Source organism: Neopsephotus bourkii, unplaced genomic scaffold (assembly GCF_033783945.1).
Source record: "Neopsephotus bourkii isolate Nb327-2 ecotype Australia unplaced genomic scaffold, CSIRO-AGI_Nbou_v1 NB_1630, whole genome shotgun sequence".
Classification (NCBI taxonomy): domain Eukaryota; kingdom Metazoa; phylum Chordata; class Aves; order Psittaciformes; family Psittacidae; genus Neopsephotus; species Neopsephotus bourkii.
In genome coordinates, this window is record NW_026902105.1 from 1,223,602 (window position 1) to 1,251,146 (window position 27,545).

The window sequence follows — 27,545 nt, forward strand, 5'->3', positions numbered from 1 at the left end:
ATATTTGTTAGGGTCCGATTTAACCTATTTCATTTGTTCCATTCAAAGACATGCACCATAGCTTCCTTAAAATGACTGACACTCCAAAGAAAAATCCAACAAAACAATTGAAAGCAAAGCCCAGTTACTGTAGATACACACAGAAATAACATTCCTTCAAAAACAGTTTAGGGAACAAAAATTTACAGCCCATATTACTAGGAAAAAATAGTTTAGCAATGTGGCTGTTGCAATCACTCAAATATGCAAACAATATAGCAACAGTTGAAGCAGTGACTAGAAATGCTGATATCATATAAATGGGCCATATCATAGCCTTAATTCCTAGCAGCTTGTATCCAGTTTATACAAAAAGAGCTCAAGGCAGAGAGAGGAAAGGAATTTTGAATGCAAAGGTTCTTCAAGAGATGGCAGATATATACAGCTACACGTAAATGGCCTATGCTTTCTCCTTCAATTCACGTTAGCGCTCATACTCCCTCTTCTAGTAATACCGTACCTATTCACCGAGTAAACTGCATAGTTCACATGAAAAACCACCTCAAAGAGCATCTTACCAGGACTCACCTCGCTTGAACAGCCTCCAAATAGCACAGTACTTTACAGTACATGTATGGAACCACCAAGTGAAGGCATTGCAGATCCAAGAAAGCACACCTGGAAAATGCTAAAGATCTCACCTCTCTCTTTTCCTCTAATTGTATGTACTTATTCCACTCTAGCAGCTTCACAGGAATTACCTAATATGATGGCCCCCAGCTTGAGATAATAGTTTCTATAGAGCTCCCTATAGCAGAGACAATAGAGACAAGAAATAATCATAAGCAAATAGAAAAATAAAGCATGCCTGACACTGGTAATGTTAGCTGAGGTACGCAGGCAATTTTTTTTTTTTTTGGGGGAGGGGGAAACACCAAAAACAAACCAAAAACAAACCAAACAAAAAAACCCAAAACAAACAAAAAAAAACACACACCACACAATTAATAACCTAATCCCAATCAAAGTCTGCACAAAGAGTCACAAAACTCAAGCTGCTCTGTTCCTCTGTAGATCCAAGATCAACAAAAAAAGAAGACCATTAAAACGTGCAGATGGAAGCAAATGACTACAGACTTGAAAGAATTTCTTAAGGGTAACACAGTCACACAATCACATAATGGCTGAGATTGGAAGGGACCTCTGGAGATTCAGTGACCCTAATTATATTTTCAGTGACAACATCCAATAACTGGAAATCAAAATTAAAATGTTTCCATGTGACTCTGCCTAACAGTACAGATAAATACAGAATGATTGACCAGGAGCTCTGATGAGCTCTGCTCCGAAGAACGTATTTGGCATCCAGTTAACACTGGGAACGCATAAAAAAAACCATGTAAAAACCAAACATTTTGTACATGCTAGTTTAGCATTTGAGGCACCCATTCTTGTCAATAAAACTGATACAGCCTCAGTCTAGTGTAAGATCAAGATTGAAGTTAATCATAGCTCATAGGCATAAACATTTCATAAAAAGCTATACAGAGGCTATCAGTTCATGCTTGTATCGTCAGCAAGACATTCATGCAAGTTACTAAACAAATGCCTTCTGACTGTTGGTAAACATGGAGATTAAAAAATAATTTAACAAATCCACACTTTTGCCTGCCTGAAAATATCCAACTGTACTAGGGCACTATTTGCAAACATACATAATCAAAGAACTCCTTTGTGTGTGTGTGTGTGTCTGTATACATCGATGTTCTCCGAGAGGGATCCATACATATAATCCCTGTATTTAAAAAAAATAGCTCTACATATATAAGCAAGAGTTCTTTAATTACAGAGATATGTAAATATATTTTATATATACAAATCTCCCCCAATAACCAACTCCATTTTTATATATATATATGTGTAATACCAGTAAAAATAAAAATTGCTTTCTTCACCTTCAATCAGCAGAGGCAGGTTTCCACATGTTTGAAAGTAGGCTGTAACCATGGGAAAGAAATTATCAAGAACGTAATGCTCACTTCTGTCTGAAAATCCTGCAGCTCCTGACCATTTATCTTCTGCAGCGAGTTTTTTAAATTCATTGTTCCACCTCTGAACATGTATTTCCCTATCAAGGCTGTCCATACCAAAGATGAAGCATAACCCTACCATACATTAGCACAAGGTACAGCAGTTAAGGAAGGGTGAGTTCTTACTATGTACCAGTTACATTCCATTAGCTACTCACAGGCATACCCTGACCTCAGAGCCATTGCTTTTCCTTAGGAAGCTGGCATGCAGAATAACAAAATACAGGTGAAACAAATCCTGCTGAAAAATCTGCAAGCAGAGGTTCCCTCAGTGAAGAGATCACCATGGCTGGGTTATCATCTTCACTAAAGTTCCTAACACACTGCAGCTACGTCAGTCATAAAAAAAAACCAAATCAGAGTAAGGTGCAGTACCTACTCTTCCTCTAATATGCACACTTCACATACATGAAGACTAAAAATGTAATTCAAACAAGTTCCCACAATTTTCACAGAAAGAGAAGCTGTGTAAAACAGAACAGCAGTCTCTCAAGGAGAGACCGCTCTCACTTTACTTACTTTTTCTCTCCTGCCTGCTGGAGAGCTACCTTTTGCCTAGCACAAGCACCAGGGATAAGAGAGGAGGTGGAAGAGAGGAAAATTCATGTGGAAATCAGGAAAAAGACAATAGTTCTGAGCAGATCTCACCTGACTTTTAACAACACAGAGTAAGCATCAAAGTGTGGCCATAACCTACAGTGGGGGATCAGCCAACCATTACTCTGGCTCAAAACAGGGCCATCTAACACCATCCACTTCCAGAATGCATCCCATGCCTGCCAAAGGAGGCAACATCTTTAAGAACCATGATTTATGCATTAAAAATACTGATTAAGAAAAGCGAGGCATACATACTTCAATTGTCCATAACAAGTAGTCACCTTTATTTCAGCAGTAAATGCTCAACCAATTGCCTTAATTATAAATACACTTAGTGATAAATTGAAGAAGTGATAATGTAGAACTTATAAATTCGGTAGAGTTTGTGAAGAACACGCTTCAAACCCAACATACCTTACCTTTGTTACCTTCACATGCTACCCAGCATTAGATTGCTCTGCCATTTGAACTTAACACCTCATACATACAAACCACTCTCTCAAAGAAGGTAAAGCCACCTTTGGTTGACCATCATTGGAATGGTTGTTAGAAACCAGTCATCACACAATTCTTTCAAATTCTTATCGTATTACGAGTATTTTATTGGAAACAGATGTTAGCAGTAGAACTTGGTCAGAATTATTGAACAACTTTTCTTTCAATTTCATAACAAATTAGGCAACCCTTAGTTGATGCATCTGAAAAAAGTTACAGAATCGCAAGCCCTAAGGCACAGGACTGGGTGTCATAAATTCAAACCATCACCAGCTGAAATGCAAAGGCATTAGAAACATAACCTTTTACTCTGTACAACAAATTTCTTTTGCAGATGATAATCTTTATTTGTTAATAAATTCTGAAGTCTCAACAGCAACCAAAGCTACCATTTCAGTGTCAAAAGCCTAGCAGAATTCTTACAAATTTCATATTAATATTCCCTGCATGTTTACAAATAAGTTCTGAAACACAAATAAATAATCAAATAAAACTTAATTTCTTTATTGAAGGCTGTTTGGGGCACAGCAATCAACACAAAAGCAAAAAAGAAGCTAGTGAAGGGAATAATGCAGAAGTCACTTCACATTGTGCGTCACTTCACACTTCAGCTTCAGACTGGCCCCTAGTGATCCAGTTTACTGCCTTTAGTCACTCTGCAATACTATTTATAAAAATATAGTTGTCAAACAGAAAAATATGGGGACTTGTCAATCACTGAGATTCTGGAATGTAAAAGTGCTTATTTTAGTAACATGCACTGAAAGAGCTTTTTGATCAAAGTAATGTCATAAAAGAAAGAAAGAAAAAAAAATAGAGGAGGAAAAAAGAAAAGGTACTGTGTAATAGCCAGGATTGCCAGTCTCCATCTAGTCACCATGTGTCTTCTGATGACTGTTATGAGTTAACTGTTACAAATGTAATTATAACATTCACTGTAGACCCTGTTCTTCCATTAACAGTAAAGGTTAATTTTATGGAAAGAAAGTTCCCCTGAGGTCTGAAAGAAAGCTAAGCCAACCACGGTTTTATTTTCTAAGTAATCAAGGTAACATCCTAACTTGACTGTTAAGCAGCATTGGGAAAAGAACACAGAGCATGAAACAATATCTGGAGGCATATATGGCCCTTAGTGGCTTATGAAAATGAACATTATACCCACTGACTTAACCATAAGAAGAAGATAAACTACTAAGGGGTCAAGAATAACTTCTACAATAAGTCAGCCAATGAGCTCAAGTTGCCCCAGGGAACCAAAATGTGCTAAATCAAGATCTATACCTGTAAGTCAGAAATAAAACATCCTAATAAGGCATTTTCTTTATTTTGGGCTTTAAAGTTAACAGTTCAAATGCCATTATTCAGAAACATAATTTTACCCTTGCTCTGCAGCTATATTAAAATATTTACAAAGGAAGAGGTGATAAAGGAAACAAAATTGAAGAAGACAGTTTTCATTATAACTTTCTTTCCTGTGTATCTGTATGCAGCCTAATGATACCATTAATAAGCCCTAAGAGCACCAAATACTGATTTCCTTTTTTTTTAAATATAAAGAAAATTATTTGTTTGATACTATTTGCTGAAAGGAAAGCATGCCTAAATACAGGCCAAACATTCTTTAAATTACCTGTTAATAACAGAATTAAAAAATAATCATCACAGAGATCACTTAGTCTATCAACAAAACACTTTGAAAAGGCACATGAATCAGATAGCTTTGATGTGGTTACAAATATCCCCTTCACATCCAGGTTTTAAGAAGAACAAACATATACAATGTAAGACAAATAGAACGTGAAAGGGAAACAGACTGCTTTGACCCCCTCTTGCAGAAATCAAAGTTAACGAGCAAACGTGCAAAAGCAGGTGTAATGAGAACACCTTCTGTGAACAGTGAAAAATGTGTTAAGTAATTTAAATGTTCTGCATGATTCAGAAGCAAAGGGTAACTCAGTAACTTAGATTACAAGAATGTACTTTATGTTCTCTTTCTTTGACAGGGTGAGGAATATCACAGGCATTCAATCAAAATGAGTGATGTGCCTTGCAAGACAAATCAGAGCACTTCCTCCCAAAGTTTTTAGGGTTTTCCACCCAACTCTTTGAATACCATAAATACAAAAATGTAATTTTCTCATTCATTTGGAAGTAAGTTTCTCAACAAATGCTCCATCTGCAGACCTTAACATTCATGTATACTAAAGTAGATTTCCTCCTTCAGAAAGTCTTCCACTGTCCCAACCAGTATCACATCAAGGAAAAAATTTACAACGCTGTTCAAAAACCAGCTGTGTCAGCACAGTTGACATGATACAATTATGCTGATGCAACAGCTTCTTACCACAGAAAAGGGAGATTAATCTTCTCATCCCATGCTTCCAACACCTCCAGTGTTTCTCTGAGAGCATTAAAACGAACAGAACTTATTTTTTTGGTAGCAAATCACCCTACAAAAAAGGCAGGTTTCTCTCAAATCAGAGATTTGGATCAGCTCAGTGACAATATCAGACAAGTTTGTCAGGTAACACAAGCACAAGAGATCACAAAACACTAGGTGCAAAAATCCTGACACACCTTCCTTCCATGGCAGCAAGCTGATGAATTTTTATGCTGTTGTTAAGGTGGAAGAAAAAGCTGGCAAAGGTTTTTAAAGTCTGTGATAATTTTTCTGTTTTTCTGAAAGCTTTTTTTTTTTTTTTAATTATTTTAAATTTCTCTTTATACAGTTCAAACTCTGAAATGTTCGTCTTAAGTCACAGCCATTTTGTGAACATTCCCAGAAAAATCCTGGCTGAGAAAGGCTGCACTTGAGGGTGTTACTGTGCCTTTCTGGTATGGCTAGAATGGATGGACTCAGGTCATAGCAATATCTGTCTCCTGTGTTCACTGAGGAAGTCTGTCCAGGACAGCTGGTCAGGTGTCCCAGACTGCTGTTCCACCACATAATCATTGCTATTGAGACCTATGGTAGATGAAACATACTGATAAACGTGTCCATGCTAGGTGTTAGTCACACTTGTGCTATGTAGCCTAAATATTAGGAGCATGTTAATCCAGTTGATTTTTAATCAAAGCTCCTGTCAGACACTACTACAGCAGCTTTAGTGATGGTAATGCCAGGTCAGAAAGACTGATCAGAAACACTGCAACAGAATACACTATCTCCTCTGGTAAATTAATTTTAAAAACATTAATTTCATAGGTTAAACTTTGTATCAGCTAACTTGATGCTGAACCAAAAATCTTAATCTATCCTTAATTAGAATAAAGACAACTAACCAGCAGCAGAAACACCGCAGTGTATGCGTCAGCCACTTAGAGATACGCACTTCTGTGCCCACAGTAGACACAGAATCATAGAATAGTTAGGGTTGGAAAGGACCTTAAGATCATCAAGTTCCAACTCCCCTGCCATGGGCAGGGACACCTCGCTCTAAACCGTATCACCCAAGGCCTTGTCCAACCTGGCCTTGAACACTGCCAGGGATGGAGCTTTCACAACCTCCCTGGGCAACCTATCCCAGTGCCTCACCACCCTAACAGGAATTTCCTCCTTATATCCAATCTAAACTTCCCCTGTTTAAGTTTTAACCCATTATCCCTTGTCCTGTCACTACAGTCCCTAATGAAGAGTCCATCCCCACCATCCCTATAGGCCCCCTTCAGATACTGGGAGGCTGCTATGAGGTCTCCACGCAGCCTTCTCTTCTCCAGGCTGAACAGTCACAACTTTCTCAGCCGATCTCCGTATGGGAGGTGCTCCAGTCCCCTTATCATTCTCATGGCCCTCCTCTGGACTTGTTCCAACAGATCCATGTTTAGGACACCAGAACTGTACACAATACTCCAAGTGAGGTCTCACGAGAGCAGAATAAAGGGGCAGGATCACCTCCTTCGACCTGCTGGTCACACTCCTTTTGATGCAGCCCAGGATATGGTTGGCTTTCTGGGCTGCAAGCGCACACTGCCAGCTCATGTTCATTTTCTGATCAACCAGCACCCCCAAGTCCTTCTCCGCAGGGCTGCTCTGAATCTCTTCTCTAAAGTCCAGGCGCTATGAATGAATCCGGTATTACAGATTATGAACTACAGCCTGAAACAGCACGTATTTTTTATGCGGAAAGAAGTAAACATGTAAACGAGCTCAGACACCAGGTATGCTGCTTTGGATAGACACATGTTAGCACAGTATACTGCTTTTGATCTGGAGCCGTCACGTACTGCACTCCAAGTGCTGAGTATCCATCAGCTTTTCAGCACCATCCAGACACGCATGCCCTTTGGCTTTCAGCCTGTCCTACTGCTCATCCAGGGCTAACACAGTAAAACCTTTCTTTAGCACTGTCAGCTTACTGTAGTATTTCCAGTCTAGCAACAACTTTCTGAGTACTTCATGCTCCTCATACTTACACACCAAGGAAGCAGCATCATACCAGCTGCTCTGCAGTCACCACTTATATATGACAATTCATATGAATGAAAGAAGGACCTGCTTTTAAGAAACTCTGTAACAATTTCAATTCAATTTCAATTCTGTACAATCCAATTAATCTGTTTCACAACACTGAAATCATTAAAGCTCCTCTTTTAGTTTGCTTTAGAAGTTAGGAATTTACACATGCTCATTTTCACCCTCAAAAATTGAATGCTCAGTGCTTCAGAATATTAAAAAAAGAAAAACACAAAAAAAAAAAACAAAACACAGTCTGCATGAATTAGTTGCATTATTCAGAGAAACACAAAGAAAGCAAGATGAAGTAACATTCCTCCCTCATCTTTCTCGCAAAAAAATGCAGTATTTAAATCACATACACGGTTGCTCTCAAGAAAAGTAAAAGGAGGACCACATGGGCAAAGCTCACTTGTGTTTGTGTGTATTTGCCAAGTGCAGACATGGCCTCTGTCCCAAGGTCACAGTTCAAGCTTCTTAGACTTCTTAGAGAACATCCCAATTGAAACAGATGACTATTTCAACATCCATGTCAGTTTGCCCATAAATCTTGTGCTCGCTAATGCTACCTGGTTTACATTTACCTATGTAAATATTCCTAGCATGAAAAAAAGGAGCAGCAGCAGAGAAAATACCAAGCTGCCATCTCTGTTGCGAAGCCTACAGTCACAGCACCAGGATGCTGGGAAGTACCACAGGGGCCACTGAAGGTTCCCTTGAATTCCATCAGAAGTCCTCCCTACTAAAATAGTCTTCTCTGAGAACAGATCACTTCATTATCTTCTCAAACTCTTAAATTTCTGGGGGAGAATGGAAAACATAACACACCTGAAACTTCCAAGACTCTCCATTGTTTCTGTTATCTTGTTAGTTCCGATTTGCTTCACCATAACCCCAACCTATTTTCTTTTCTTTTTCAAATCATCAATTTATCAATTATGCAATCATACTGCATGGAGTTTGGGAATTCAGAATTCTGAAAGCTTTTGTTGATAAAGCACAGTTTTTCAGGTAGGCAGGTAACAATAAGCTTTTGGAAATTATGTCCCTGTTTGCTTTTACAAAACACAAACTAGAAACCGATAACGCATAAACATTTTAAGTGCTTGGAGCACCATATGTACAATCATCGTAATGTGAATTCTCAGATATGGTAAAATGACACAGAAGAAAACAGAAATCTGGAGGTAACACTTGTGTTGGCTTGCTTTCTTTCCCATGGAAATGCTAATACTGAGATCTTACATCTGGAATAAAAATTTGTATCCAATACAGATTTAAAAGCAGACCACACTGTATAAAAAAACTATGAACTTCTCCTCTACTTCTCTCCAGATAAAAAACACAGCTTCCAAAAACAGCTTTTTAATCCATGGGATATCAAAAGTACTTCCTATAAAGTCTCTGAATGCATTTTTTAAATAAGGACACAAATTGGTATTAAATACAGAAAACTCTAATAAAAAAATAATTCACAAATTGCATGCCCAAATAATTCATATTAGTTCACAAACTACTGATTGTGTGTTAGAGCTTTGTTTAAGTATTTAGTTAGTAAATTAAAAGGCTGAAATGAAAACGCAAGGCTGGTTTCATTCTTCCCTCAAACCAGGGTGGTCTATGGACAATTTCTGATACCACTGGTGTTGCCAGGGAAACAAAATGAAAACAGGTGCCATCAAATACAAATTAAAGATTTAGTTCTATTTTAAACCACCATAAAGCAAAGTTTCCATAAACTTTTTAACTGATACTACTACAAATTTGACAATACTTTATAACAAGAAAAGGATTATAAGTTGTCTTTAGACCATCAAGTTTTAACTGAAACAAATTTAGACTGATTGGCAACCCTTCCTTTAAATAAATAAATTTCTTCCATTAAATATGCATCATCCTCTTTAAAATGACCTAGAGTACACTTTAAGGCAATGTAAGACAGAATTAAGACAGAAACAGGGTACATACACTCTCAATAAGCTTTCTCCAGTTCACATTTTACCTTCCTTTTAATCTACACAAATTTTTAGATTTAAAAAAAAATAACCAGTACACACTAAGTGTTTAAAAGTATTCAGTAAGTAGCAGTAAAAGTTTAATATTTTCCTCCTAATCTGATTGTGGTTTTCTCCCATGTGATTAAAAATCAAATAAATATACCTTTAACTAAAACCCAAGTAAATACACTTTTGCTTTTAAAAAGTGTAATAACATGTTAAGAATTTGGTGATAATAGTAGTTAGTAGTTCTTTCAAATCAGCTAGCTAAAACTTAACATGTTTTCTGTCAGTGTAAGAAAAAATGAACATACAATTCACTTCAATAAATAATCATTGATTCAAGCTTCCAAGAACCTCTTAAAATTATTTACTGAGCTCTTTTTTGGCTTTATAAGACAGTAGTCACATACAAAAATCCAAATAGACCTACCTCAATTAAAAGCAATACACAAATTCCCTCATTTTCAATAAAGCCAGCTGCCAGACCTCTGGATAAAAATTAACCTTGTGTATTTTGTGTTAATGCTGAAATTTGAAAGACGATAGAAATAAAAAGAAGTAGAAGTATTTGTAGTAAATAAATATAGCTCATAACTTAGAAGTTTTGAAACCTGCTGTATATTTTACAGTATCCTGCAGGTTATTGTGGAATTTTTAGTAAAAGGAGTTCTCATAAATCTACCCATAAACACCTTGCTGAATAATTTTCCAAGTCTGTATTGTAAGTTGAAAAGAAGTTTAACAAATTCAGTATACAATGATGTGCACGAATGATGGAAAGGCTTTTTCAAGTAAGAATGTAAAGTTAACAAAAAAGTTTTGTAACATTAAAATCGTGATTCTAGTTTTAATGCATCTTGATGATTTACTACCAATTGCCTATTTCAAATAAAATTTTCTTGAGATCTTCAAGTTGCAAAATAGTTTTGCTTTACGCTTTGATCTTTGTTTATAGTTTTACTAACATCACAAATGAGCAGATCTATAGTGATTTAAAACTTCTGAATGGGCTTTTTGGTGGAGGTCTGTTTGCTTGTTTGATTTTAACATCTGTCCAGGGAGAAAGCAGCCAGCTCAGCAGCAAAAAATAGCATTAACCTATGCCGTGTTAGGTTTGTTGAATACATTCCTGGCTTTACCCACATTTTCAGTTCTATCAAATAACCTTGAGCAATGGTTACAGATGTAGGGCTTGATGCAACGCTCAGTCAAGTCATCAAGAATCCTTCCATCAATTTCATGGCTTCATTCAGCCTCCATTTATTGTTCCAGCATCTTTGAAAAGTAATATTCCCAGGTCAAACATTTCCCTATTAAAGCATCATTCAAATAAATGGGTAATATCACGGTAGGGTCCTTCTTTCAGATTAGCACTTCCAAGAATCTGAATCATACAAAACAGATACACAGCATTACATGAAACTAACCAGGATCAAAATTCTTTTACAGTTATTTCAGTTAAAGTTTCAAATTAACTCACTTGTGTATAATTATGAAATTACAGTACTGATCCTCTGCTTACTTTGAAAGTGATTAATCAAAGTCGGAGAAAGCCAACCATCAACTGAAGTTATGTTACAAATTTCCTATTCAGGGGTAAGTCTAAAAAGATGAACTAATTTAATTTAATTAAATCCTCATTTAGAAGCACAAAATAAATGTTTTCCATTTAATTCAAATTAAACTCCAGTTTCAGTCCAAATTTCAAATATTCTCTGCTTCTGCTACTTTATTACACATGACAGATTAACATTTCCTTTTTGTGCACATTATGCAACCAACAAACCTGATATCATTAAAAAAAATATGGATTTATATTTTTACAGTAATAAACACTTTCTTCTACCAAAAAAAAATCTAATGATATGAAAGAGCAAGGATGCATTCACTAGCTACAGTAAAATATTAATGCTAGATTCTATGACCACAAATATGTTTAACAGTGCTTTTTTCATATTGTAACAGTTTTACTGTGTGAGCTTTCAAGCCATCTCTTCACAAAAGGGAAAAACAAGTTAGAGAGATGTAAGGAAAAAAAAAAAAAAGAATGGTAGATAAGAAAAGCAATGCCTACAGGAAGACAATAATTACATATATCAGATTGCAGACTTTTCAAAAGCTTTCATGTGGACAGGAATTAGGGCCTTCTCATCCTCCCATTTAATCATCATACCCCAAGTAACTTAAAGCTTTCACAGTATATGTATCAATACTAATGTCATATAATTCTGTGCTGATTAGACAAATATGAATGAATGTGAACCTGTATAAAGCACTGATTTTCTCTCATTAGTGAACTCTTCTTCCAGACTTCACACAGCTTCCTGTCTTACCTCAGCAGCACCTTGAGCACTTCTAAAGCTGAACTCAAACTAACCCTATATGCCATTACCCCCATCTTTTACTTGCTTCTGCTCCTTAGGGCCTACTTTCTGCCATTTTTCTTCTCTATGAAGAGCCAGATACTGACAAGGTAGTACCTTGATTATAACAAATTAGATTATCAGGCCAGGTCTGCACTCATTTGGAAATCTCTAGGGGGAACTGACCTGCTGTATGTATCCAGTCTTTTATGTGGTTTATACTTTCAAGAGTCCCCTAAACCAGGGAGATCTGTCAAACTTTTCTGTGGGAAGAGGGAGTACAGGCTCTTGAGAAAGCAACGTGGCAAAACCTCTTCAAAAACCTCCTTGGAATACTAGGGAGAGTTTTTTTATCATCTGTAAGTTTTGACAGAGGACAAAATGGTTTTGGTGGGCTTTTTTTTTTTTTTTTTGTTGGATTTGGGGGGTTTTGCCTCCTACCTTTGTTTCATGAAAGTATTAAAAAAACCTCTCCTATCCACATGAAATGGGCTAACGTTAAGCATATAAACCCTCTGCACAGCAAGCTGTCAAGTCTTGAAAATTGGATGCTGCCTTGCTAGCACACCACTTTCTGTGAGGCTTAATACCTGTAACTGAATCTCGTTGAGTCAAGCAATGACATACCAATTGCCATTTAAGTAAATTAGTAAAGTATCACAGGCTTTATTTCATACGTTTTGCACCCAGATGTCTCTAAACTTGTCTTCAGTGTTCGAGGACAACTCGCATATTATTTCTTTCACTTTGTTTATCTTTTTTGGAGAAGCCATGGTTTGGCATTTAAGAACTTTCATTAAAATTCTACGTTAGGTATACTGAAAAATGTGAATAAATAATATTTCCGCATCACAAGAAACTAGACTATACCCCAGGGGTACTTGCCTGGGTTGACCTCCTTACTCATCAGAATATTCTCTGCTGTTTCCTTTACAGCGAGTCCCTAGAAGGGCTGCTTATAAGCCAATAAGCAAATGAAATCCTTTTGAAATTCACTTCCTCCATGAAGCTATGTTCAAAGGGTACTGTGCCTGTATCTATGCCTAGCATTTACACAAAGAATAGCAGCCAACAGACAAAAAAAACGCAAACCCTCCCTACATCACCCTACATAAGTGAACACCAAGCATATTTTTAACTAAAATCATAAACAAAACTTTAAGTTTGGAGATCCATAATTATCTTGCAATAAAAGAGAGCACATGTGCCAGGATCTCTGCAGGTCTATGAGCAGTTTGCCCACAAGACACAAGCATACCTTCAACAAACAATCCTTTTTCTACAGGACTGTAGTTTGCAGTGATGTAGCTTCAATTCACTGGCAAAAATAACCACAGCAAAAACTAATGTAAAACTGACACAATTACCACATACCTAAAAACCATCTCTTTTCACCCAGTAAAAATTACACTGCTGCAATAGTAAAGAGTTGCTTAACTGTATTCCAGAAAATTTTTAAGTGTATTTCCTCAAGGTGTTACATATAACAGCCTATAGAAAACTTGCTTTCATAGACCTATTAAAGAACGCTGACAAAATAAGCAACCAGGTCCAACTACCATGACAATTACATGCACGGGCAACTTAACTCACAAAAGAGCAATTCTCCTCATGATCAGTAGATCTAATACCTAGATATCACATTTCTAGCAAAGTCTATGAAAATATCTCATTTAGGTACGCACACCAGGTATTTGCTCACAAAAAATGTAATATGCAGAGATCTACAAGTTCAAATGTACACAATTACTTATTTTAACTTGCCCAACATTCATCATCTCTCAATTCTAAAACCCCTACTAGGAGTTAAGCCATGAACACGGTGTTTGGAACTGGCCTGCACCTCACCAGGAACCATTCAGTTAAAGTGATCTGTTCATACACTATAAATGTTGATCATTCTTCAAGGTTAAAAAAAATAATAAATTAAAAATCTATGTTTAATTTGACAAGTTAAATAAAACTTGAATGAAAAAAGCTTTTGGCATTATTTATTTCAAAATGTACTGCTCAGAGAATCACCTTATCTGGTTGGAGGCTTTTTATTCATACAAAAAAAAAAAAAAAATCACCAGACAATGATTATTCACATTCTGATCAGATCAGATGGACAGGTGCTTACTGATTTGAAGTAGTAGCATACTTAAATGAGAAATTAAAGCTTTCTTTTTAAGAACCATTAAATAAAGTCACACAACCACAGAGTTCAACCCCAAAACAATGCTGTTGAACAAAAAAACTACCAAAGATAAAATATCCAGATCACCACTGCACTAGTAAGTGCAATTAGTATATGGTTTGAATCATATAATACTACTACTCTCTCACAGGAAAAATGCTGCATAGCCTATTTCCATATAGCATTACATTTCTCGTGGTGATTTATGTGGAAAGTAACTCCTATGACACTGGGGGGTTTTATTTTAAAAAATAAAACCCATATAGAGAACATACTTTTATTTTCTGTTAGACAAATACTGTCTGGTATCAACTGTGTGCCTTTTTTTTTCTTAACTAAAGTTGTAACATCTATTTGAAATTCTGGATATAAATTGTACCACAGAGGCAACCATATTATGAAGCAACACCAACTTCAGCTGCATGCAAACTGAAGGCCAGTGGAAGTTTAACCTGTGAAGTTTGGCTGTATCGTGGCAATACCATTTAAAGGTGGGAGAACAAATGAGGTGGAGAAGGAGGGAGGCTTCACAGAGGCCCAAATACCCATGAAAGTTCTAGAACTCCATCTCATTTTATTGATATGCACAACTAGAAAAGTCCAAAAGGACAGCTAGGATAGGAGCAGCAGAGACTCTGGTTTTGCAATTATTTTTAAGTCAACCTCAGCACCAACTTGGCTGATCCTGAAGAAGAGATGACCCAGTTCTCCTACTGGTTCCACCCACATATTTTTGTTCCCACCCAGTTCAATCAACATATTAACAGTATCGGGAAAAGCTACTTCTTGTTACTTGGTTAGTTTTCAGAGGGATCCATTTTCTGACCCAGCTCATCATGCAGCCACTTAAATGCTCACTCCAGCAGAAAGGAGTGATGAAAATACATGGGAAGAGGTAGGAATACCACACTTCTGCAGCCATCACCTGCATTTAGGTCTGTTTAAAGCAAACAAAAGCTGCATTTAAAGCCTAGAGGTCCAAAGTTCTTCCAACAGCTCTTTGGGAAGCCTGCAGCAAGACATGCGTCTCCAACCTAAGACACTGATGTGATATTGTTAAGGCAGCTGTCTGAGGTCCCCACTGTAAACATACATGATAAATTACATAATTATAAATTATATTATATATAATATTATATATTATTTACAGAGTTAGAATAACTATGGCATTGTGTAAGACAACATACACCAAAATCCTTTCCTGAGAAATCTTTTTTTTTAAGACAAGACATGACACAATGGAAGATCCAGAGGAAGGGTAAGAAACTATTTTGTTATTATTTTGTAAATTCTTACCATTCAAAGAACTGGATGTGTTATGGTCACACATGATTTTTTCAAAACCTAAGGCTTAAGTATTTTAAAATAAGTTTAATCTACAAAGACACTTAAAAGCACATCATATATTTAATTGTAAGGAACTATCATAATACGGAATGCACAACAGAAATATTTAAGAATTATGACCTCTCTGAGGAATCACACTCAGTGAGTCCTTCCACAGCTCACTATCATTCTTTCATAAGATCTTAAAGAGGTAGGAAAATAATAAACTGCAATGTACAATCAAAAATCCATATTTTAAATCTCTTTAAATATTAGCTCTCTCTCTGTATCTAGAGACAGCAGGCAAGATCTCAAGTTACAAATTAATAAAGATTGTCTCACAGAAAGTTCTTAAAAGCAAAAGGACTTTTAGAAGTTAACTCAAACTCTTTTCTAAAGATAAGCAAAAGCACTAAAATAAGAAAACCAGATAATATACTTCTATAAACCTACTCTATATTAAGAGCAGTAATGCTGAGATAAGATAGATAAACTCTCAGGGAAAATAATAGAAACTGATGAGACAATTCCATCTGCTGGAGAGAAGAAATGCAAAAGTGACTACACAGAAAGACATCTGACATCTCTAGAAGCTGTTTTTCTCCTTTCCTCAGCTTCTGGCACAAAAAGCATAGAGGAAATAATTTTCTCAATGATTAAAAACTGGTCTCAACCAGACAGCAATGATCAACATAACACCTTCCTTGGTTCTTACAGCTTTACACAGCATTAATTCTCACTTCAATCTCCAGTTTTAAGGCAATATGCTGAGAATAGAAAAAAATGGGAAATGGTAGATTGTTATAAGATACATCAGGAATAAAAGGTTATTACAAACAGATTAGTCCAGGGTGGAAATGACACAGGCTAAGCAGGAGGCATGGATAATCTGGGTAAGTGCCATGGAAAAATAAATATCATGATTGGACTTAAGGCAAATGGAAGCAGTTCAAATTGGCTTCCTCCAACTCACTGCAGAACATGTGATGCCCACATGTCCACTTCCAACAAACCTAACCATAAAGAAACAAAGGCCAATACTGTGAAGTGTTGAAAAACACATCTACCACCAGCTTCTTCCATACCACAGCAATGTGAATTATTGCAGCTGCCTGATAAGCATGAAAGGAAAGAGTTTGGAGGTTTTTGGCTCTTTTTTCTTGGGGGGAAGGGAGGAACTGAACTACCAGCATTCATCTGAAGCACACCAACCTGTCAGTGTGTTGACCTTGCAAAAAAGAATAAATTTTATAAAATGCAATTTGCAGTATTACAGTTGGTCTGCAAGGCTCAGTGTACGGCTGTGGCCAAATGCAGTACCTCCACCCAGCCCACTTCCCCTGTGTACATGCTCCTACAACAAGAAGTTCTATCAGGTTAATTTTTCAGAACATCAGTTCCTTTATCCAACTCCATGCCAGGCCGCACAAATGCTAGTGTTTGCTTAACAGAAAGGTCAGGAACTCCTGACTAAGGACAGGCAGTCTCCATAACCAGAAGCCCACACTTGAGTTGGCTTAAATTGATCATAAAAATCACAGCCTTGCAGCAATGAGTGCTCATGTCATTGCAAGAATACAAGGAAAAATCTTTGGTAAGGGTGGTCCTAGAGAAAGGACCTAAAAACCAGACAGACATTCTTAAGGTTTAACATTAGCTTTAGGGCAAAGCGTTGTTAATCTCTTGGCTAATAAAAGACAAGTATCAGCAGTAGATGAGTTACGATCACGTAAAAGCTCTGCAGCTTAAAATGTTCTTCCACCAGAAAGAACTCTCACATGACAAACTTGAGATCATGGATGGCTTGATTAGCAAACACAGAATATACTTCAAAAAAGGTTACAAATTTTTACCAACAAGCAAAATCACAACTATCACAGCAAAACAGTGCCAATCTTTACACTTCCATTACAGATGAAAGGGGAAGAGTGAGACTTGGAAACAAACAGACAGATACTGCATGAAGAGGAAAGACTGAGTAGAGCAGTTAATGGTTTGAATTAAATCCAGACAGTGGTAGGACATAAATACTTTATAACTACAGGCCAGCATACATGCTGCAGTCAGTGGGGGACACAGGAACGCAGCTGTTAAGACATGTCACTGCAGCCTCAGAGTAGATGGAGTCTTGCTCTAGAACCACACTGAAGCCCCCCTTAATTAGATCCAATATAAATCCATAATTGTTCATCCCAGCAGAGCAATCAAAGGCAGATGCAAACACTGCTAGCCACATTAAACCTGGCTACTGCACAAACTACTGCATCCAGTGTCTGCTGGATGGGTTAGGTTACCCAAGTTTGAGCAAATTTTGACTTACCAGCAAATTCCTTGCTATTTCTAGTGAGTGTATCACAGAATTTTAGGGCAAACTTGAGGACGTTGGTATTTTTTCCTCCTTTGCAACTACTTGAAAACACCCTTCTTCGATGAAAACTCAGAAAATGCAAAAGTTTCACTTTTCATCATTAGCAAAAACACAGAAAGCCTCTGACATCAAATGTGAGGCATTCCATAATTATTATGTGAAAAAAGCAATAAACTCACTGGGCTGGCAAGTAAGCTTGACCTTTGGGCCTCAAACCAAGTATGACAACTGCAGGTTCTGCTGAACTTCGATTTGCAGCAGAGAACAAGTGAAATAGCACTGATGACACTTACACAGCCAACTATACTAAAACATGAATACTTACACAGAAAAACATGTCTGTTTTCCCTCTTCCTCCCTCCCCTCCCCCCCCCCCCGTGAAATTCCATTTTGCACCCCCCACTTCTCATTCTTCCCTAGCTGAAACTAGTACAATTCTTTGGAGTAGCTAGTGTGGTTAAGAAGAGGAAGCTATGCTTGTTTGCATGGAATCTGCTATTTCCTCTCTGCCAAAACACTTGTTTAAAGAAGTCATGTAATATTTCTATTAAGCTGTAAATGCAGTTGACAAGGAAATGGCCTACTGGCAGTGCATTACCTTTGTGGCAGTGCCAACCAGCCTACAGCAAAATAGTGCACATGGTAATTTCAACATGCATTCCCAAGTAACAAAATTGTGCCTTACATAAATACCACAGAACTCCAGCAACATCTAGAAAAAGCAATGAAAAACTGCCCAAGCTTTCATGCTTGCCTGATCAGTTCTGTGTCATAACTAAAACAAAGTAGGAAAGCATCTACATATGTCCAAAAGTCTTGTGAAGCTATATCGTATGACACTAGGAAAACTATTGCAACTTAAATCTGTGTATTTCTTGTTAACCACTGTAACAACTCACTAATAAAAATTAAGAAAAACTGTAGGTATCAAATATACAAAAGACTACTAACTGCATACAAGCCCTTAAAAACCATAACGTAATTCATTAACAAGAACATATGTTCTATGTAATCCAGAATTGTTGTGTTAAATTACTTTGGCCTTTGATAGCATTCATTTGATTACAAGAATTAAACAGATTCACAAGCTTTCAAACTCAGTGACCTTTGATTTATAAGCAGCTATTATCAGAGAAAAATGTTTTCTACATATGACAACACAGTCTTCTCGCCTTTCAACAGCTAGCACAACTATATATAATGATGTTAAAACGAACTCAGATTTAATTAAGGCATTTTCACTTAAAAAAAAAACCCAACAAACAGAAAAACAGCATGATTCAAATGTATTTAATTTGTAATCAATAGTTCTTAAAAATATTTTTTAAATGTTATTTCCTTTTAAATTAAATTCCCATCAACAACAAGCTTCAACAATACTTACTTCGTTCTTTCTCAGCTTTCATCTGAATATTTTCAGTTTGAATGATAATGTTAAAATTGTTAACTACACAATAAAAAAAAATATGATGCAGAAGTACTATGCTTTTGTTCCAAAATTATGTAATGTTTCTAACTGCAAAACACTTACTAGCTTTAACAGAGCTCCACACTGCCATAGAACTTCAAGAAACATCTCTCTTCAACAAAGCAAACAAACAAATCCAGAACGCCAACAGCACTAAATACACTTGAACTCATATATGGATCACCCACAGTAATCATATATGAAAAGTAGCTTCTCTTTCAACAGTTGTGGCTTCCTTACATTAAGATCCTGATATATAAGGCACCAGCAAAAGAAAACTGAATAAAATAATCTAGTATGTATGCCATTTTTTGCAGCAAATCACAAAGATGGAAATCTGCTTTCAGCAGTATAAAGTGCCTTACTAATATTAATGCTTTAGACATAAAAAGATTCAAGAACAGAGTATTTACTGATGCTTAGTCCAATCAATGTAGCTATTCTATAGCCCATTTCAAAAAGATACATGAGTAACAGTGGCAACAGTTACTCCTAGCAAAACATTGTTCCCCATGAACTTCTCCAAGTAATTCCTTTGTAACTTTTATTTTTTGTAAAGCAGCTAATTCTATTTACATTTTATTTTGCAAGGAGTAAACTAATTCAGTAACAGAGTTTAAGAGCCAGTAATAAATAAAAATTGTCAAGGGTTACAAATATCAGCAGTGCTCACATAGGACAACTCCAAATTCTTCTTTAGGTCATCTTTACTTCAAAACTCCCTTTTCAAAGGAGAATGCCTCTTGGTTACAGAACACTCCAAGTACAGATACAGTATGGAACAGGCTCTATGCTGCCTTCAAGTCAATTAAGCAGTTAGAGCTTTAGTTCTCAATCAAGTGGGAATAAAGGCATTCTGAAATCTTTCAGAGACGTGTTAAAACAAAGGCAAGCTGCAGTAAACAAGAAGCAAGACAGCAAGTGAAAATCCTTAGTCTTAAAAATCTTTGTCCATAAACATCCAGTTTTATGATTCCAGTCTTATGATTTTGATTTTTTAATACAACAAACAAGGAAACATCACCACACACACTCACCCTCATTGGATGAATATCTGCATATGGAGGCTTTCCTTCAGCCATTTCTATTGAAGTGATACCAAGGGACCAGATGTCTGCCACACAGTTATAGCCAATTTCTTGTATTACTTCAGGAGCCATCCAAAACGGAGTTCCTATAACAGTATTACGTTTTGCCATTGTATCCTGTAATTATATTATTTATGCAATTAAAACAGTGATGCTTTTTTCCCAGATTCTTTTGATATTAATTCTATATTTAAAAGTTAAATTAGCCACCCAAAAGGTCAAATAGCAGTGACTTCCAATTAAGACCAAATCGATTCAAGCCCATCTGCATATAGAGACTGAACAGGTGACGATGACCATAAACCTCAAACACAAGTTTAAAGTGGGCTCATCCGCCACTTAAAGTACACTGGGCTATAAAAATAAAAAACTAAAAACTAAATAGCCTTACATTAAATACTCATCACAATAAAGAATGTTAGCTCTACCACTAGTCAGTCACTCTCCAGACACAAAATTCAATGCACAGCAAAACAACACGGTTAGGAGCTCTAAAGCATTTAAAATTTATCTTTCCACTGGTACTTACTGTTAACTGGCCAGCCACACCAAAATCAGCTAATTTTGCATGTCCCTCAGTGTTAAGAAGGATATTTCCAGCCTTTATATCTCTATGTATTTTTCTCATAAAGTGCAAGTATTCAAGTCCTTTAAGAGTAGATTTCAGAATAGTTGCAATTTCATCTTCTGTTAGCTGCAAGAAAATATAAAATCATTTTCAGGTATACATAGAGTCCATATATTTGAACTATTTAAAACACAATGATTTCATAATGATTATTACAAATAATACTGACAACATACCTTAGGTTCTGTTTTGTGGGTTTTGTTTGTTTCTGGGTTTTTTTTTTTGTTTTTTTTTACACAGGAATATGCCCAAGACCATTTGCAATTCAAAACTATGACCTACCAACTTGACCCATACTGCTAGATTCTTACAAGTTTATAGAGTCCAATTAGAGCAAGCAAGCTACGAAACTAGAGAAGGGACTGATTTATGCAGATCAGATGCCAGAATATGCAGTATTCCCTTTCAATCAAAAGTTACTACTGTTAATCAATAGCTACTACTCTTTAGACATTGACATCCTTCATAAAGACTGCTGCACAGTTTCCATAACAAACAACTAATATGTTTGTCGCTTAGATCAAGTTAAGCATTACCTTCGTCAAAGGTAATGGTGGTCACCACTAGACTAGATGGCACATACCAGAACACTTCCCTGGAAAAAGAGATACAGCCCTTTCTCAACAGTGGAAGGCTGGAGCTACTGTTCATTAGACTGTTTGCCCAACATACTAGCACAGTTCTACATTGGAAAGAGATAAAATGAATGTCATGTTTTCTTTATTTCTCAAATTCCAATATATGAAATGCCTCCTACACCCCTACTAGTTAGTAGACAACTAGTAGCATCCAGCTTTTGTCCACCAGTTATTCCTAACGGCAATACCATTAGTTTCTCATTGCCAGTAATTTACAAGTTAGAGGGGATGAATAAAGAGCTTCTCCACACACCAAAAAAAAAAAAAAACCCACCAAAAAAACCAACCCCACACAAAAAGCAAGGGATAGAGGTGATAAAGGAGTACAGAAAATAATCAAATAATTACCACAAAGCTTGTGAAAATATATTTGGCAGGGAGATAGCTTTGCTAGTTATCCACAGGGAGATAAAACAGCATGCACAAATACAAACACCCAAACAGTCCCCAACTAGTTTACAGAATTTTACTGAAGTTTCTCAAGTAAGATACTCCTCTTACAGATAGTGCCTTCACTGTATATGGAACGTAAGTAAAAGCTAATTTTTGAAAATAAGTATTTCTCAATTTGCCTGTGCTCCATACTGACACAAAGCTGTAGAATTAAACACATATGTGCCCCAATGACCATCCCCAAACCCTGCTCAGGACTGAAAATTAATCCCTACCAACTAAGATGTCATGGTACTCTTATGCTGGAAGGTGCCAATAACTATTATCAGTTCCTTTACCAGTAGACAAGTACAAAAATGACTAAGAATGGATTTCAAACAGGTACTATGGGCTTCTTCTTACACCATTCTTTTTCTTGTTGACAAATAATGCAGAGAATGAATGCACTCTGCACTTCTGGGTTCATTTTAAATTACCTGCACTCAACAATTGCTAGATGATATCCTCACAGGAAAATACAATCAGACTGAATATATGGCTCTTCAATTGCAGCCACAAATATCACATTTTTAAAAATAACTACCAAGAATGTTGATTAGTTTGCTGTCTAGGCAAAGGTTTCCTGTTAGTCCTTAAGTGTAGATAACACACAAGCTATGCTATATCGTATTGCAATTATGCTATAAAAATTGTACAATTGAACCAACAGAAATCTTAACATAGCTGGCTCTAAATATATTTTATTAGACACGCCGCACAGCTACCACCATGTGAAGATAATGCAATATGTCAGCCCATAACTTTCAAAGTAGTTATGGTTTGTTCTGGTCTTTGAGGAAACATGTCCCTTTACATCACATTTACCAGTGCATAATACTATCTTCTATAGCCATGCTGAATTTTTAAGAGGTTTCTTTATGCTCCTTACTGATAACATGGCCTTCAGTTACTTCTGAGAATTAAGGCAGAATGCAGGCAGAATACTTGAGGCTCTTTAGAACTTTAGAGTGCCCAAAATGAAAAATACATTCTGCATAGTTATACCCAGCTCTCCTTCATATCATGTCTGCTGTTTACTCTTCAGTCAGGACAAGCAGAAATGTACTCTCAAATTAGTCAAGTAACCAAATACAAACTGAGAAACATAATTGCTAATTTGAGAGAACTAATAATTCCTCGATTTGAGCTGAATTTTTTTAAGAGAAATAAAATTGCAACAGGGATATTTACTGAATTCTGTACATGCATCACAAAGGAAACACTAGAACTCTGTAACCTGACTTTTTTAAGCAGACCAGACAAACTTCAGTTTTAAAGCTTAGAAAACACCTCAATGATTAACTAAATACCTATTATAAATAAAGAAGCGGTGTAGTCTGGGCAGTTCAAAATGCTTCTCTTATTTACTACTTTAACATGTTGCAGAATTCATATATTATCACAAATGATACAATAAGCTACAGATACCAACTAGCAACAGGGTGACAGACATTTCATTACCAAAGAAAATACAATTGGAAAATAAAAAAAAAAAAAGTGCTTTATTTTCAGTTATCTGTTGCATAAACCACAAGTCATCAGCTACCACAACTGTTTATCTTCATTACTCTACATTGGTGTAATAGGAACACAAACTTCTGAACAAGTGTTATTAGAGAAACAGCTAAGAGAGAATCTTTTGCAGGTACTAGACCCTCTGAGAATACTTCTCAGATTTTCATCAACATTTATTCTAGAATACAAGAAAAAAAACAAAGTCACACACAATTCATTTCATGTGATGCAATTTCTCAAGGAAATACAAAGAAACTATTCAAGCAACTGAAATGCTGCTCAACTACGACACATCAATGCTTTAATGTAAGAGCTAAGCAAATGAACTTCACACATTCTTAGAAATGCAAGAAACTGCAACACTTAAGATGAATACTCTAATTTGGCTGCAACACTGGGTTGCATTTTTTCCCCTCTTTCTCTATTTTTCCAGTCCTACATAGAAATTATATTGAGCAATAGCAATTCCTTCCAGTTTCAGTTTTGAAAGTGTTGGTACACATCCGCACCTCTCTCCAAAAAACACACTACTAAAAGCCCACAAGAAACAAGAAGCCCCACTCAGAGTCACTCTAAGCCAACAAAATGACTCAACAGAAAGGAAAAAATGATTAGTCAGCAAGATTATCTGTGTCTGGGTTGCTCATAACAAGTTTTAATTATTTAACAAGCAGAACCACTTCCCTATTCCAGCTTCTATCCAGTCTCATAAAACCTGGGCATGGAGCCCAAGGGCACAGTTATACGTACATTTACTTGAAACAGCAGTGCTAAGCTGGAATCCCTCATTTCACTGCAACCTACTGCAGTAATTCCCACTGTGTGTCAGTCCTTCCACTGAAAAACTGTGACCCTAGTTAAAAATAAAACTGCCAAATTATTTTTCCCAACAAATCAGTTCCTTGATTCAATTTGCGGCACAGTCAACAAGGATGTAGCGGAGTAGGAGGTGCTCAAATTGGCATTGCTTTCCAAATAAGTTCATGTGTTGCTACGCTCAAAGAGACCTAGTGACTTTTATAAACCTCTCTCTGTATGCAGGCAGAGGATGAAACTGATGGTGGCATTACCTCCATGCTCCACAGCAAGCAGCTACCGCCTCCGCTGCACATTATGCATTCCTTGCCTGCCATTTATCTCCAAAATCTTTCAGTTGCCCTAATCAGTGGCATGCTGCTCAAAGCTCTTATTTGTGCTATTTTATGCTGACTGCTATGCTGCTTCAAAGGACTGTATGCTAGCAGAACTGAAAACCCTGATACACACAGCTCAAACAAGACTGCTTTCCCAGCACTGATGGGTTTATGCCCTTGGTGCAATATGGAGTCAAGCAAGAAGGTACTTTAAATCAACTATAAGATAAACTGAGGCATGGTCAGAAGGACATAGGGAGAATAAAACAATCCTCAGCATGTGAGTTAATAATCTTGTGAAATACACTAAAACTGTGATTATCTGAAGACTCACACTACAAGCAATTTAAACTCCGGCAATTAACAAATACTGTGTCATGAATGGCTTATGGCATGCTGAGTGTAACATTTTCTGCCAGAGCTTTACCAAATCCACCCCAGTTCAGAAACAATACAATGTCCTGAATCTCCAAAGACTTTCATGCAGTTAAACCTCAACATGTATCAAAAAACAATCCCAAGCATTGACAAATGTGTAACAAGAAAGGCAAACAACTTACCTGCTTTTATCTAGAAATAAGTATTATGAGAAACTGTGATTAGAAGGATCCTCAGAGAAGGTCCCTCTTCAGTAAATTGTGTTCCTAATGAGCTTAATCCCTAGCTTTAGTTCTTGAAAAATTAGTGGTTAAACCACATAGAGATCTTTGGACCAGCTGTGGATACAGAAGTGCTTTTGCAGCTGCATGCCAAAATCCAGCTTTCAAAAGGAGAGGGTAACAGAACAACCGTACCAAAAGCTACGGCCTGAGAATCCAGCAAAGCAGAAGAGAAAGAGTTCTACAGTACTGCAGCCTGATGCACCATCTGGGGACCAGCAATAAAGGAAAGCTATAGCACGGCTACAGGTTACAGAAGTAATTTAAGTATTATCAAAATACATCTAGTGGTCAGATAAGCTCATAGGGGTGAACATCACCCCTAAGTAAGCAGAGAGCATGAGTCCTGTTTTATCAGGAACATACACACTTATAATCACCATCTGTATAACCTGATGCAGTCACTCCTCATAGTATTGCTAAACACTGACAAGTATATGCGTAATAATACACAATGTTTATCTTTAATATCTTATAATATTTAAGACAAAATTAATTTCAAGCCTTACTCAACAAGCCAAGAGTACACTCACCTTCCCTCAGCAAGATTACCTTCTCAGAAAATGATGTACTGCTATATTGAATACTACCATTCAATAACCTGATGATTTTTGTGCAACTGAAGCTTTGTGCAGAGCAGACACCACCTATCCACACTACTGAAAACACACAATTGCAAAATTCTCAAAAAAAAAATTACTCCCAAAATCACAAACTATTGAACCATAGCAGCCGAGCAGCTGAGCCATACACAGACCCTTTCTTCCCTTATTGGACATACAAAGCATTGCAAAGAAAGTTTTAGTTACACTGGTTCCATAGACCAAAACTGTCTTCTGCAGATGTTTTTGCACAATATTAATGGTATTTAAGTATTTTTTTGTGTTGCAAAGAAGCCAAATGGTACTCTGGGCTGCACTAGACAAAGTGTTGACAGAGATGGAGGGAAGTGATCCTTCCCCTCTATTCGGCACTGGTGAGGCTGCACCTGGAGTACTGGGTCCCTTTCTGGGCTCAACAATACAGGGGAGACACAGGCACACTGAAGAGAGCCCAACAAAGGGCTACAGATACTCTCAAGAGATTGGAGCATCTCTCCTATGAGGAAAGGCTGAGAGAGATGGGAGAGTTCAGCCTGGAGATGAGGAAGCTCAAGAGGGATCTTCTCATGCATACAAATATCTGAAGGAAACGTGCAAAAAGGACAGAGCCAGGCATTTTTCAGCAGTGCCCAGGGACAGGACCGGAAGCACTGAGCACACAGTGAAATATAGGAGGCTCCCTCTGGACATCAGAAAATACTTTTTCACTGTGGAGGTGAGCAAACACTGGAACAGGTTACCAAGGAATGTAGGAAGTGTAGTGCCTGTGCCCCTACAAGTGACTTTTAACTCACAAGGGAAACAGCTAAGTATAGACCCAGCCCATAATACACCTTGCCATAGCACACAGCTTGCCGTCTACTTAATATCCAGTACTCCCTAGTTCTAACAAGTAGCTTGATGTTGACATACAATCAATGCCATTGATAACTACCACACAGAAAAATTAAAAGAAAATTATTTTTTAATACCAGAGATATGTTAGTCAGTATTGCTGTTCTGGCCTGGATGTATGGTTCTTGTACTGTACTATTCCTGATATAACCATTTAGGTATTTTGTTTTCTGTTAAAACAGTTATCTTATTCTGAGCTTTTAAACATGCAGCACCATTCTGTGAGTATAGCACGTTCTATGCCTTGAACCTTAGTACAATTTCATAGTCATTATGTTTCCACTTTGTTTCCAACATCCAGTTGTGTCAAGATCCTCACTTAAAATCCTGTGGAATATTTATTTGCTCAGTATTTTTGTCTAATGTCAATTCTGTACACTGAGTCCCTTTGACGGGCTGGTGCTACCCCCTAAATATCAGTCAGCTATGAGCCATGCAGCAGGTTCAAATCTTTCATCATCAAAACCACGTATGAGCTATAGATTAAAATTAATGTGAATGATAAAGGTGAGCAACACTACAGCCTACATAAAAATGTTATCAATTAAGCCAATCTTTAAAAATGGAAATTTGAAGCAAAGCAGATCACAGCAAATTCAGGTGTTAGACATCTATTAGGAGACCAGCTAATCCAC

General features: G+C 36.9%; 1 protein-coding gene across 4 annotated transcripts in view; it reads right to left on the bottom strand.

Annotated features, from left to right (window-relative positions):
• Positions 1 to 27,545, bottom strand: part of STK3 (serine/threonine kinase 3) — a 126,722-nt gene that overhangs the window by 81,746 nt on the left and 17,431 nt on the right. For all 4 annotated transcript variants that reach the window (XM_061373210.1, XM_061373207.1, XM_061373209.1 and 1 more), the window contains exons 5-6: positions 20,939 to 21,103; positions 20,359 to 20,526 (exon numbers count right to left, since the gene is read on the bottom strand). In XM_061373210.1, coding sequence (XP_061229194.1) covers positions 20,359 to 20,526; positions 20,939 to 21,103 — 333 coding nt within the window. The remainder of the gene's footprint in view (positions 1 to 20,358; positions 20,527 to 20,938; positions 21,104 to 27,545) is intronic.